At 43.6% G+C, this 12599-nt stretch overlaps 1 protein-coding gene across 1 annotated transcript in view; it reads left to right on the top strand.

Annotated features, from left to right (window-relative positions):
- LOC122404818 (small conductance calcium-activated potassium channel protein 2) overlaps positions 1 to 9046 on the top strand; it is a 246231-nt gene extending 237185 nt beyond the window's left edge. The window contains exons 9-12 of the mRNA XM_043409070.1: positions 1993 to 2103; positions 6013 to 6140; positions 6233 to 6302; positions 7254 to 9046. Coding sequence (XP_043265005.1) covers positions 1993 to 2103; positions 6013 to 6140; positions 6233 to 6302; positions 7254 to 7850 — 906 coding nt within the window. The 3' untranslated portion in view covers positions 7851 to 9046. The remainder of the gene's footprint in view (positions 1 to 1992; positions 2104 to 6012; positions 6141 to 6232; positions 6303 to 7253) is intronic.
- The last annotated feature ends 3553 nt before the right edge of the window (positions 9047 to 12599 follow it).

The raw sequence follows: 12599 nt of genomic DNA, 5'->3' as shown, positions 1-12599 counted from the left end.
AAGACTCAAACAATTACTATATATAGCAGTTGTAGCCCGTCTAGTTACTAGATACACCCTGTATACCCGTACCAACGGAACAAAGTATGTTCGCAGAGGCTACTTCTTTGTTTTGCGCTGATGAAGGCTAAGCTATGCAATGAAAACGTTCGCGTAAATGAATTATGATATTGAAACTTCACTAGAACGACCGCCAACCAGATTCTCCATCACCATTTAACACAGCGGGGAATAAATTTATCGTCATGAATCATAGTCTAAACGCCAAAGAATCGCGCAGACCCGGTAAAATAACGCCAGCGTGAACAAACTGTGAGCTGATACGAGAAAATTGTTTGTCCCGAAGCGGTCGCCTTATAAGAATCACTCTGCGTCGAAATCCCATTTAGATTCCCCTCGAAGTTTGCTGCGACAACGTTCGTACCGAGTCCTGTTTAGGAACGATGACTCGAAAGGAAAATCTGTCTCTAATTGAAGCAAAGTAATCTGTTAGACTTCGTTATTTGCGACATGGAAAGCTTGTACGTAAAGAGAAATAAAAAAGCTTGTAATCAGCTTAAAAGATTTTCTTAAGAGGATCAATTCGATTATAATTGCACAACTATATTATAACTACAGAATTTCATCGATTTTGCGATGCAAAATTTGTTGAAAATTCTTTGTGATAAATGCACGCGTCGTGAGTCGAGAATTACGCGATCGAACGGGAAATTAATCAACAATAAATCGTAGTCAGACTCTTAGGGAGTAGAATTTCAGATCCCTGATAATGTCGTAAAATGTAACAGATGTTAAAAACTCGTTATTATCAATTTTAGATGCTTGAAATGAAAATGAGAGCACCGGGAGTATCATTTTATAACATTAACCACTTTAATTTCGCTTAACGAGCAAAACGGTACCTTCGTGGAGCACAGATAAAGAATCGTAACTTTTCATGCTTCGGTAATAGAGGAAATGCAAGCGCAATGAAGGAATTATTGAAGAATAAAGTAATTGACTTCGCTCGACCGAAGTAAGAATTTGTTAACAGCTTCAAAGTGTCTTGAGAATCATCGTAACTTCCGTTTACGAATTTTTATGCAATTACATCTTGTCCATCTAATATCGTGTATTTAGGTAAAGACTATAAATATTCATATTGTAGCAATAAAGGAAATAGTAAAACTATAGTTCGAATCATTTTCATCGCGACGAAACCGTTTAAGAACGAAGCGATACTGTCTACAATTGGAATCCATTAATAGCTCCAATTTTTCGTATTACTTTAATTTCAATTAGCAAATATTCACGCAGCAGCATATTCTCTTACGATTATAATTCTGTCGTATTTTTAGCGAAGCGCGAGTTTAATTACCATTAAAGAATTTTCAGGAAAAATGAAGCATTCGTTTTAGAATAAAGTTTGCCTTTCGCAGCCAAAAGTAATTAATGCGCTTGAAGTCCAATCACATTATTATAGTCTCATTTCCAACCAGTAAAGAAACAGCAGCAGTAATTGAGCATTCATTTTAGAATAAAGCGAGTTTTGCTTAAAATAATTGATACGCTTGAAATCAAATTGCCTTAGTTTCGATACGTAGTAACATTTCTATTACAATAATCACGTATTTAGAAAAGTGCAAGTCCCATTTTTCTGCAAGTTAAGAAACCCCAGCAATGATCAAGCAACTGTTCAATTCAGAATTGATCGAATTTGTCGCTTAAAATGACCCCCTGAGTCCATAAAATTGCAACGTTTCAAATAAATTCGATTCGACAAAGGGAAAGCAACAGATATCAGGAAATGATTATCGCAACAGACTGTGCACGAACACGTCCACGTCGACGTGTCGTACCCAGTCTGTTTCTTGTTTACAGGCAGTCCTTGTAGTAGCAGGGAACTCCGAAGATTCTATTAAATTAGTTCGTAATTAGCGAGGCTGCTAGTTTCGTAATTAAATGTACAGCGGATAGCCTCGAGTTCACAGGTACGTTTCACGGTGTTTTTAGGGCGCCGGATGCACGGCCTTGCTGGTGGCGGTTGTTTCCAGGAAGCTCGAGCTCACAAGGGCGGAGAAGCACGTTCATAACTTTATGATGGATACGCAATTAACGAAAAGGGTAAGACGCAACCGCTGGTACATCCTTGCGAGGATTCTTCCCTTAAGCATACGTACGTGTTCTGCTGCCGCTCCTGTGACCGTGGTGTTTAACAACATGGTTCGCGGACTGCCCTTTAACTTCCGGTCACGTGACAACGAAACGGTTACGTCTCCCCGACGTAAAAAATATCATCCTGTTCCTCGAACTTTCCTGTGCTAAATGTTCGTCTCGAAAAGTCGGCGTACCTCCGAAGGCGTCTGAAAAAAGTACGCTAATCTCCGTTCGTACGTCGTCAGTTTTGGTGGAAGTTACGTAAAGATTAATTGGGAAAAATTTCCTTAAAAAAGTCGTGTTTGGAATCGTTTGTAATATTATGGTGAGTAATACATTTCGAACGATTTCATCGTATTATAGATTCATAAACGCCGCCATGGTAGAAGCAACCCCTTTGTCGAGCACGTGATGCGCGAAGCAAGTGCGCAGAAGTTCGATGCACGTGTTCGTCAATGGCGTACCGATACTCTGCGCAGCTGCCTTGCGCATCACGTGCTCGGAAAGAGATCGCTTCCTCGTTAGCGACAAAGATGGACGAAATACGAATAAACAGAGAAACGATAAGTATAAATTTTTATTTTCATTCAGCGAATAAAAGATATTGACGCATACAACCGGGGATTGTTGTATAACGAGGAGCTGTTCGACCGCCAGATTCAAACGTTGTTCGCAGTATCGTCGCTTTTAAGAAGCGCACATTTCGCGGAGGAGAAACAGAATAGTACTTTTTAATAAGGGTTGATCGTATTACTTTGTTCTTATGTGAACGACGGTCGACGGGCAGTCTCGCGAATCTCGTATTCTCACGTGACCAGCACGATGTGTTTTGGTGTTCTTGTGTCGGACGTCTAACGCGAGAAATATGCGATTGCAACGTTTATTTCTATTGAGTCTAAGAGGCATATTAAAGCTAGTATCTAAGAGAGAATCGTGCGCTGATTTAGGTCGAGGTAAGAATAAGGGCAAGCGATGCGGATCGATCTCGCGATACGATTTCTTCGTGATGTGACTCATTGGCCGATTTTTCCGACGCATTTCGAAAAGAAATTCAAAGAACTTGGTAGAGTCGAAGCTGCTAAGTCAGAATAAATATTCGTGTATTTTTGTTTACGATCTGTTCGATGAATAATTACAGGACGCTGAATTATAAATTAAAATATGTGTAACGACGGAACAATGTTAATATTATCAATGTATGAGATGACGATATTAGCAGCAGAAAGTCTGCTATTATTTTACACGATTGGCTACTTCATTGTTCGAACAACGCAGGAAGAAATTAGCACACTTCGCTGCTCGTAATATTGTCCTCAACGCTCGAGGAAAGCTCGTCAAAGAATTGGCGCTATAAATCATTCCAAGCGAGGTTCAATTAAGTTCCAACGCTGCTCAATTGCCCGCGACGTTCTTGGAAAGTCGCGGAAATGAACGCATTAATTCCGTCGGGCTTGAAACAAGCAGCAGCAAGCTTTCGTTCTGCCGTGTTCATGAAAGTCAGAAACTTTCAATGAAAATTGGGTTCGCCTTGTTGCTAGCAACGAATTATTTTTATAATTCTAGTACGACTTGAAACTCAATCGGTAATAAGACGGTAACTTTAACATACGATTCACGTCAGCAGTAAAATTGAACATTGATTGACAAAACAAATTTAATATATATATATGTATATAAAATCCTTAATATATATATCAATTACTAGAATGCTCTAACATTGGAACACTCTTCTATTCGAACGTGATATTATCTGTACATAGCATGATCTTGTAGAATAACCCTCCTCCTATGGAAACAATCTTCTGTAAAGATTAACACTGACAAATGTATGCGTTCGCATCTGATAATATAAATAGGAATGTACCATGAGATTAACAAGAATGTAAGTTGCAGATACCGAGTGAAAAATCCTTGAAGCTTTCGTGCAACTCGAACAAAGGATTGTCTGGGTATCGAAAAGATGGATAATTCCTTATAGTAAGGATCCTAACCATAAGGAATTACCCGTATCTTTTATCGTTTTTAAGAAATTGAAAAGGAAACATCAATTATTGTCTGTAAACTATCTCGATCGACTATCGAGTCGCTTCATTAATCAAAGAAATCTATTATTTGAAATTTAGCTTTAACCCTTTACGAAAACGCAACGCTAATGAGAATTTTCCACGGGGAAGGTCGACATCAATTGACGTCAAACTTCCAAGCCAGGGGTCTCCGGTGATATTTTCTTGCTGGACCCGGGACGATCCGATCGTCTAATGTGTCATTGTCATTTTTGTCCGTTCTTGATGGTCCGAGTGTCCCGATCGATCCGCTGAGGTTGGTGGTTGGTCGTCGAACAAGAGAATTGCATCTCACGAGACAAAGCCAGCGCCAACGATGTGTGAAAAACTTGAAAAATGAGGGAAGAAAGCTCGAACGAACGACCGGGTCCTTCCATCGAGTCGGACGATCGTTTCCGAATCTCTCGGCGAAGGGAACGCCGGGATCGTCGAGATAGAACGGATGCAAAATTTCTGCGACGGCTCTGTGTAATCGTTAACATTCCCACTTTCCATCGAGAAAAACGCGTTTCCAGTCGCTTCGCTTCGACAATTTTCCAATTATCGAACGTTACTGGGACTGGACTGCTTCGTGGTATTCCATCGAATTTTTTCTACGCAAGCTTTGGAACTCAAACAAACTTTGGGAAATCAAATCGATCGATACAGTGGAATTTCGATAATTTAATTCGCGTCGTGCCCCGATTGTTTCTGTTTTCTCGACCAACCAGTTTTACGATCTCCAACGTTTAATGGAGGCGTTGCACGGAACTAAAATATTTTGTTTCGTATCTACGTTGACCTTGAATGACCCTCAACAGTAATCTGCCAGTGGATATCGATAAAAGATGAATAAAAATGATCAACCTTAAACGTACGCTCGACACTTTCGCTTAGAACCAGAAAAATGGCGCTATGTCCCATTGAAAATCAAATGATTTTTGCATGAAATATTTTTTTTACATATCTAATTAATGAATAATAATTAAGTACCTCACCCTGTATGTTACACAGCAACTCAACACATCGTTGATCAATTACAAAAACCAGGTTCTTCACTATCTGTGTATATTAACTAAATGTTTTATAGTTAATAACAAAAATTTAATCCTTTACTATGGTAAATCCAAGCTCCCAATAGCTCTTTTTCGCACCGTTTACCTCAGCTTATCGAGACTCCACTGTAACAATTATTCTCCACTCATCATTTTAATAAGCATGATCAACAGTCAATGTATCAATCAGTCTCGATTCATTATTTGCCTCGATAATTTCTAATTACTTTGAGTTCTTAAAGCTCAGACATCTCCTCCTTGTTCTGACTATTAATAATGAAATGTACAAATTGAAATCAAGGAAAATCACAGTAAGTATTTACATTTCTAACGATTTTAGATGCGATAGAGAGGAAAAGAACAGGTAAGACGCAAACGTAGATTACCATTGTAAAGAAACATAAAAGATATTAGAAGTAGGACTATCCTATCGGATAGAGAACAACTGCACGTTTCAAGAAACTATTCAACATTGTACACCGAGAAACGTTTACGAACACCGAGCATACTTTTTCCATACGAGTGTCAAGAGTAGACCCGAGCGTTGAGCGATTAGTTCCGATTAGATCTCGATTGAAGCTAGATTTAAGAAACCGTAGACGAAAATTATTAGCGAATACACCGAGGCTGACGTGGGTGGATTAATCTCACCGGCGAATCCGGCTAATTGTTTAAGACGAGCCACGGCACGAAGGAATTGCTCGCGATGGATCGACCGTATTGCTTTCGAAACAAGGAAACAGGATACGGGTAATAATCGTGGACACGTTCTGTTTCAGCTGAAAAACGCCGCGGCGAACGTGTTACGCGAGACGTGGCTAATTTACAAGTACACCCGCATAGTGAAACGCGTGAATCCAGGACGTGTTCGGACGCACCAGCGGAAATTTCTGTTGGCTATATACGCGTAAGTCAATACACCCAACCACACGACCGGCACACGTAATCGGCGTGTACCGTGGGTCTGTTAACATTCTCATCCGTAATGCAAACTTTCAGACTCAGGAAAGTGAAGATGGATCAGCGAAAATTAATGGACAACGCCAATACCATCACCGATATGGCCAAGGTACCCGCACGCAAGTAACTTACAATTCGATTAAACTCCCCCATTAGCCGCGTCGACGACACGCTGTCCCGCGTATCGTCGATCAACCGCCTCTTGTATTCGCGAACAAGCCCTTCGTTTGCGGACCCCGTTCGCAGGACGAAGATTCGCCGAAGAACCATATTATTTTGTTGGCCGCGATGAAACGGCGCTTATTGGGGCCGATTGTTGGTCAATCGCGTGTCCCATACACCCGAAAACTCGAACGTAGAATATAAAACCAACCTATCGGGGATCGAAGCGCCGCCATATTTCCTGAAATTCAAGTTCCGCCTTAATTCGTCGACATTTTGGATCGTTTACGAGAGTTCAGACGCGTATCATAAACTTGACCTGTACGCTAAAGTCTCTTAAACTCAGAATTTTCAGAGGTCAGCAACTAATTCAAGTCAATAATAAATTCAATAGTACGTCGATAACCATAGATATATTCAACAGCGTTTCTGTCATAACTTCTTAACAAAGCATTTATGAATTCTTTGTTATATAACGCTTTAGTCTTATTTTTACTCGTAAAACTCACTGCTGAAGTGTGTACGGAAAGATGCGGAACACCCTGTATGTACATCAGAGAGATGACTCGATGGCTGTCCTCGCACGTATTGTCATTATTGACCGAGTCGATCGCTACTAGAATTCGAACGAAATGTATCAAGACAAAGTAGGATAGAATATTGGACAACATTGGCATAGCCATAAGCTCGGAGTATTAGAACAAAAATGTGTTTTTCATGGAAATGTGAATCCTCCTACTATGTAGCGTGACAGCCAGTCGTCTCTCTATGGTACAATTTCAACAAACCCAATCGAACCTCATATTTCCATCAAGGTGGAACCGACCTTTTGCTAGCCCAGAGACTCCAAAGATTTCTCGAGCTACCGACTAATTGGTAACGACGTTCACCCAAACAGACGCAGAACACAGTCTACGAGATCGTCTCGGACATGAGCACGCGTCAGGACGCGCTGGAGGAGCGTCTGGTGGGCCTGGAGGACCGGCTGATCGGCCTAGAAGAGAAACTGACCGGCCTTCAGGGTCAACTGGAGCTGCTGCCGGAGGAGCTGACCAGGTGCCTGGCTCAGCACGCCGAGCGTATGGAGCAGCGGAGGAACTTCCTTCACCCGGACACGGCGGTCGCGATGGCGTCGGCGAGCGGCGTCGGCGGTGTCTCCGTGGTGAACAGCCTGTCGATGGGCATATCCGGTAGCAACGTGTCCGCCCATCATCCACTGGGCAGCATGTCGAATTCGCCGCTGCTGCCGCACTCGAGGAGCGTGCCTAGCGCGCCCAGCACAATGTCCCTTCATCCGTGGCCAGTCAGTCCGGTCCTGCCGCCGGTATCGAGCCGTACGCCTCACCTGGTGCCAGAGACTGGCAAGCACCACAACCTGGCTCACTCCACGGTGGCCACCACGACGACCTCGCAGTCAGCCACCAGGCTCACCTCGCAGTCCGGAATGGGAGGACTGGGCAACAGTCAGGGGTCCGACAAGTCTCCACACAGCTGAGTCTCGTCTTTGCAGCCGCAGCACTCTTACTAAGGTGCCCGACGATGGGTACTTATAGACGCTCGCGTATCTTCGAGTCCCTCCCGCGCGATTACCTCTGCCCCGATCCCTCTCAAAGGGAACAGGAAAAAGTTTCTCCGGGTCCATCGTGCGAGAACTCGTTACAGCGAGACTCTGGGACCGGTGGAGTTCGATGGACGGTGGTTTAACATCGGGTCGGTGGCGAGACCAAGCGTTCTTGGACCTAGAAACCCTCGAGGTAGTTGTTTGTCCTTTGGAGTTCAGTTTGGTACGGGTACATCCGGTGTCTTGAAGAGACGTTCAGTTTGTAGGTGCTTAGTCAACGAGTCGTCTCTGTATGGTAACCGAGTATCGTGATCCTTTCTTTTTTAATCTTTATTTTGATATTCGAGTGTTGAATTATTCTTAGAAAGTCTTAGAAGCGAAACCAGCGATTCGGGTCATAGTTGAAACTGCAGGTTCCTAACGATCAATAGTCGCCAATTCCGATTGATGGCAAACTAGAGAGTCGAGAGGTCAGGGAAAGTTGGCAATAGAGAAATCTCAAAGTCTGTGGATGAACTTGCGCCGCTTCCGAACTCGCCGTACCAAACTTGACAATTGACTTTTACGTTTCTCCCTTTGACGCGTTCGCTGTCGCGGCCATTTTCTATTTCGAACGAGGGCTACGATTCCGTGTCGGTATCCAGAGTATTCTGTTTTATTTGTACATAGTTAAAAGACTGCACCAGATACATCGCTGCGGTAACGAACGCGTTAATAGCTTCTATTCGCCGGAAGTCGAGGAATCGAGTCTCGCGACCACCGACGATCGAACCTAACCGCCCACTTCCGTAACCACAGACAAAACGAAAGTCTTGCAGTAGCATAAACAACGGGTCCAATCCTCTTCCCGATTGACTGTGTCTTCTCGCTAAAACGAAAACAAATTCACACACACACACACACACACACACACACACACACACGTACACTCAGAAACAAACACACAGAGGTCGAAAGGCGGAATCCCCCAACGCTTAGGGATCGATCCATGTTTCCGTAGGATCCACGAGGATCAGCGCGAACAGAAAGGAGGGACTCACGGATACGAGCGTCCTCTTCCACTTGCTGCGAGCTGCTCCCCTGCCCAACTTGCGTGCCTGAAAACTTTTTTCTTAATATTTAAATATATATTCGACACACGAACTCCATCTTATCTCTGTATACCTCGTGAAAAAAAGGAACGCGGATAGGCACAATGTGCGCGGAGAACGTGTCTCCCCTCGGCGAGAACGTGGGTGGCTCTTAAGGTGGACGAGCGCGAGCGAGGTTTCCCATCGAACGAAATCACCGGGAGGACGGGAGGAGGGGGGGGGGAATAGAAACCACCCTGCGTAACGACGGTTTTAGGGAATAAGTTATAGCGTTATACGCGCGAGACACGAGGCGTCGTGCTCGTCGGTAAGTTTTAATTTCGCTCGCGGATCGCGTGCAAGGGGACGAAAAAAGTAGCGCGGAATATTTTATGAGCACTTTTACATGAAAACGATAAATGGAGGCGCGTTTCGGGGACGCGATAATGTCCGAACCACGCATATGAAATAAAAAAATTTTAAGTTACCACAACGGGAAGGAAACGGTTCCCGGTCACGTCTGACCCCTGAAAATGTCTCTGCACTGCTCGGGTTGTCTCGCTATCTTGCTCCCCTTCGCGACCTAATTCTCGCGTTTCCGCCAAACGGAACGAGAGATTGCTGAAATTGTTACACACTTTTTTCTCGCGACGCCGGGCACCGTCACGAAGCGGCGGATTGTTTGTTTAACATACCCCCGAATCGGAGCTGCCTCGGAGAACACTGGAATTATTTTCTATACGAACGATCATGTTCTTTGTTGGTTAATGAAACGAGCGTGCAGCGATTACCTTGTCAGAAGGATTTTCGTGAAAAAAAATAGTTTTTGTTGCCCTGAACTCAAAATTGCAACTAACAACGAAGCGATGCATACGTAGATAACCCAGACCGATTTATATATTTCTTTTCGCTTTTACGCCAGAGTTATGGATCGCAGATTAATATTACCGCTTCGTGACCGCGCCTGGAACTTTCAACATCGGAGAACGATCAACCGAACGCGAACCAAAGAATAAATTCCCCGATACCGCGACACCAAACCCGGACCTTAATGTTACAATAGCCGACTGTGTAAATAGAGAACAATAGCAGGAAATTCCATTGTCAATACCCCAAAACGAATCACGCCGGACGAACTTTAAGGGCCACCAAGAGACCACGAAGTGAATCTCCGGGACTGATGGAGGGAGAATGCAAAGTGATCTTATCCGCTTTAACGTCCGTAGGTTACATAGGATATTATATTGTTAGTGTATACAAAGTGTATGTACATGGCGCACGGGTACAAAGGCTACGTTTCCACCAAAGAATTTTTTATAAACGGGCTACGCACAACGGCGTACACGCGCGCAAAGTGGTCCCGCTCGCATAACGCCGCAAACATTGATTTTATCGAAAATTGTTGTGGACGAAACCGATACGGTTCGAAAGGGATCACGCGATGCATCGTGCAACATTGTTTAATCTTTCGTGCCTCGAAGCGATCGCGATACATTATTTTTTATTTTTAGCAAATATCGGGCGAATTTATTCCGGTAACTGAAAAAGCATGGAGAACGTTGGAACGAATTCGACCGAGTGAAAATGTCTGACCTTCGGACGATCTTGACCCGGACCCGACCCAGACGAATCGATTTGCTCGTTATTTTTTTACCAACCGAATCATTAAATTCTACTTTGGACTCGAATAATCTCAAATTTCAGCTTGTCGACATTCTCTGAAATATTTAAAAGGTGTTGACAGAATTTTAGTATTTAATAGAATAAAATAGAATCTAGGTCGCTCGAACATCGCGTCTTCGTTTTGAAGTCAGTTTAAACGTCCGCGTTTCTTGTTATAAAAATACATTCGATGTAAAAATCGTCGAACTGGCCCTGACACACAAAAGACAGAAGCACTTCGAATAATTCGCTACGTGACTTCTTTCGAACCGGAGGATATTCTTTCCTCCTTGGTAATCTCCGATAGAGTTGATATCCGCGGGATTATGCAGCTGGTCCATTCTCTACACACGCTCGAAGCCGTTGCCACGAGATAGGCTTAATTAAAACGAAATACGTCTAGACGAATGGGGAAGTAATCGATCCGCCAACGATATTTCGTTTGACGCTGGCAGCAGGATCGGATGAAATGGTACCTCGAACAAGATGCTGTACGTTTTAAAAAATAGCAATCGACGCGATACGAATCTCCAAAATTGTTTACAGCCTCCCAGAAATTAAATCATTAGGAATTTTCACTTTCTACCGTTACTTGTTTGCAACTTTGTTGTCTTCTGTTTCGCCACTTTCCGTTCGAGGCACCATTTTGTCCAGTCGCGGACGCCGCAAGATGGCCGGAAGCCGACGCGACCGAGACGTCGATTTTATCGTGATGAATCGTTCGGAGTACTCGAGCTTCCGGTCACGTAACGTTCTGTCGTTCCATCATCACGTTGGCGCGAGCGAATAAAGATAATTACGTTAATTGATAACGAAACGTTCGAGTTGACTACACGGATCCGGGGGGGGGGAGGGGGAGGGGGGGGGAGGGGTACGAGTACGTTAACGAACAGCGCCGACGAAATCAATCGCGTCGCGCGATGCTGCGATTAATTTCTTCGGAGCTACCGGGTATACATATATAAATATATAAATATATATATAAATAATACACGTACATATATTAAAACATACACGAACACGAACGGACATACACACACACACACACACACACGTGCATACACATGTTGATAATATATTATGATATTCCGTGACACATTCGTTTCGTAATATATTATTAATTTCGAGCGTAATATAGCATGTTACGTTGTCCACGCAGTTTGACGTGCATAATTCGTTCTTTCCGACGTGATCAACCCCGAAGATGTTCAGACTTCCGAGAAACACTACCGACGACTTAGTGGAGCAACAAACGAACAACAGAAACGAAGGAGCAAAAGCCGTAATTGCACGATCGACGCGTGAACCACGGGATCGAGATTTTTGGGGGCAGACAGAGGACCGCCCGGTTCGTCGAAGGAAAAGAAACGGAGGACAAGACGGAATCCATCCAACGGGGGAGAGAGAAAAGTCTTGGAGGAACGACGGAGATCATCGAACGACGAGAAGAGACTAATCTGCCCTCAGAAATGGTCGATCGTTCGTTATCGCGAAGGAAAATGTTGGGACCTGGTTTGTCTTGTCCGTCATTGTTTCATTTCGAAAGCGTTGTTTCGCGGCTACTCCGAAACGCGAAACGGGACCAAAAAGAAAAAAAACAAAAGAAGACACAATTGTCACAACGTTCTCATTCCCCTTCTTTCTTCTATCCTCTCTGGATGCCGTCATCGGGTTTCTCGTTCTCCTTTTCTCACCGCTCCTCCGTTCTCCCGAGGGGATCTCTCACTCCTCACTATTTCTCTCTCTATTCCTCTCTCCCTGTCGCGGCTCAACGTACTGGACATAACTCCACATAATATTTTTATATAGATTTCTTAAAAGTGCATTATAGTGCCAGGAAGACCACGCCAAGTTAATGAAAATGAAAAACAAAAAACAGTCTCAACTATCGGCGCGCTAGGCGATAGAGACCGATTCTATAAGTATTATATTGTATAAATACGAGAGCTGT

The sequence above is a fragment of the Colletes gigas genome, unplaced genomic scaffold (genome assembly GCF_013123115.1).
Source record: "Colletes gigas isolate AHSC1104 unplaced genomic scaffold, ASM1312311v1 Colletes_gigas_Sc00003, whole genome shotgun sequence".
Lineage (NCBI taxonomy): Eukaryota > Metazoa > Arthropoda > Insecta > Hymenoptera > Colletidae > Colletes > Colletes gigas.
Note: the sequence above shows the minus strand (reverse complement) of the source record. Positions and strands in the feature narration are given on the sequence as shown.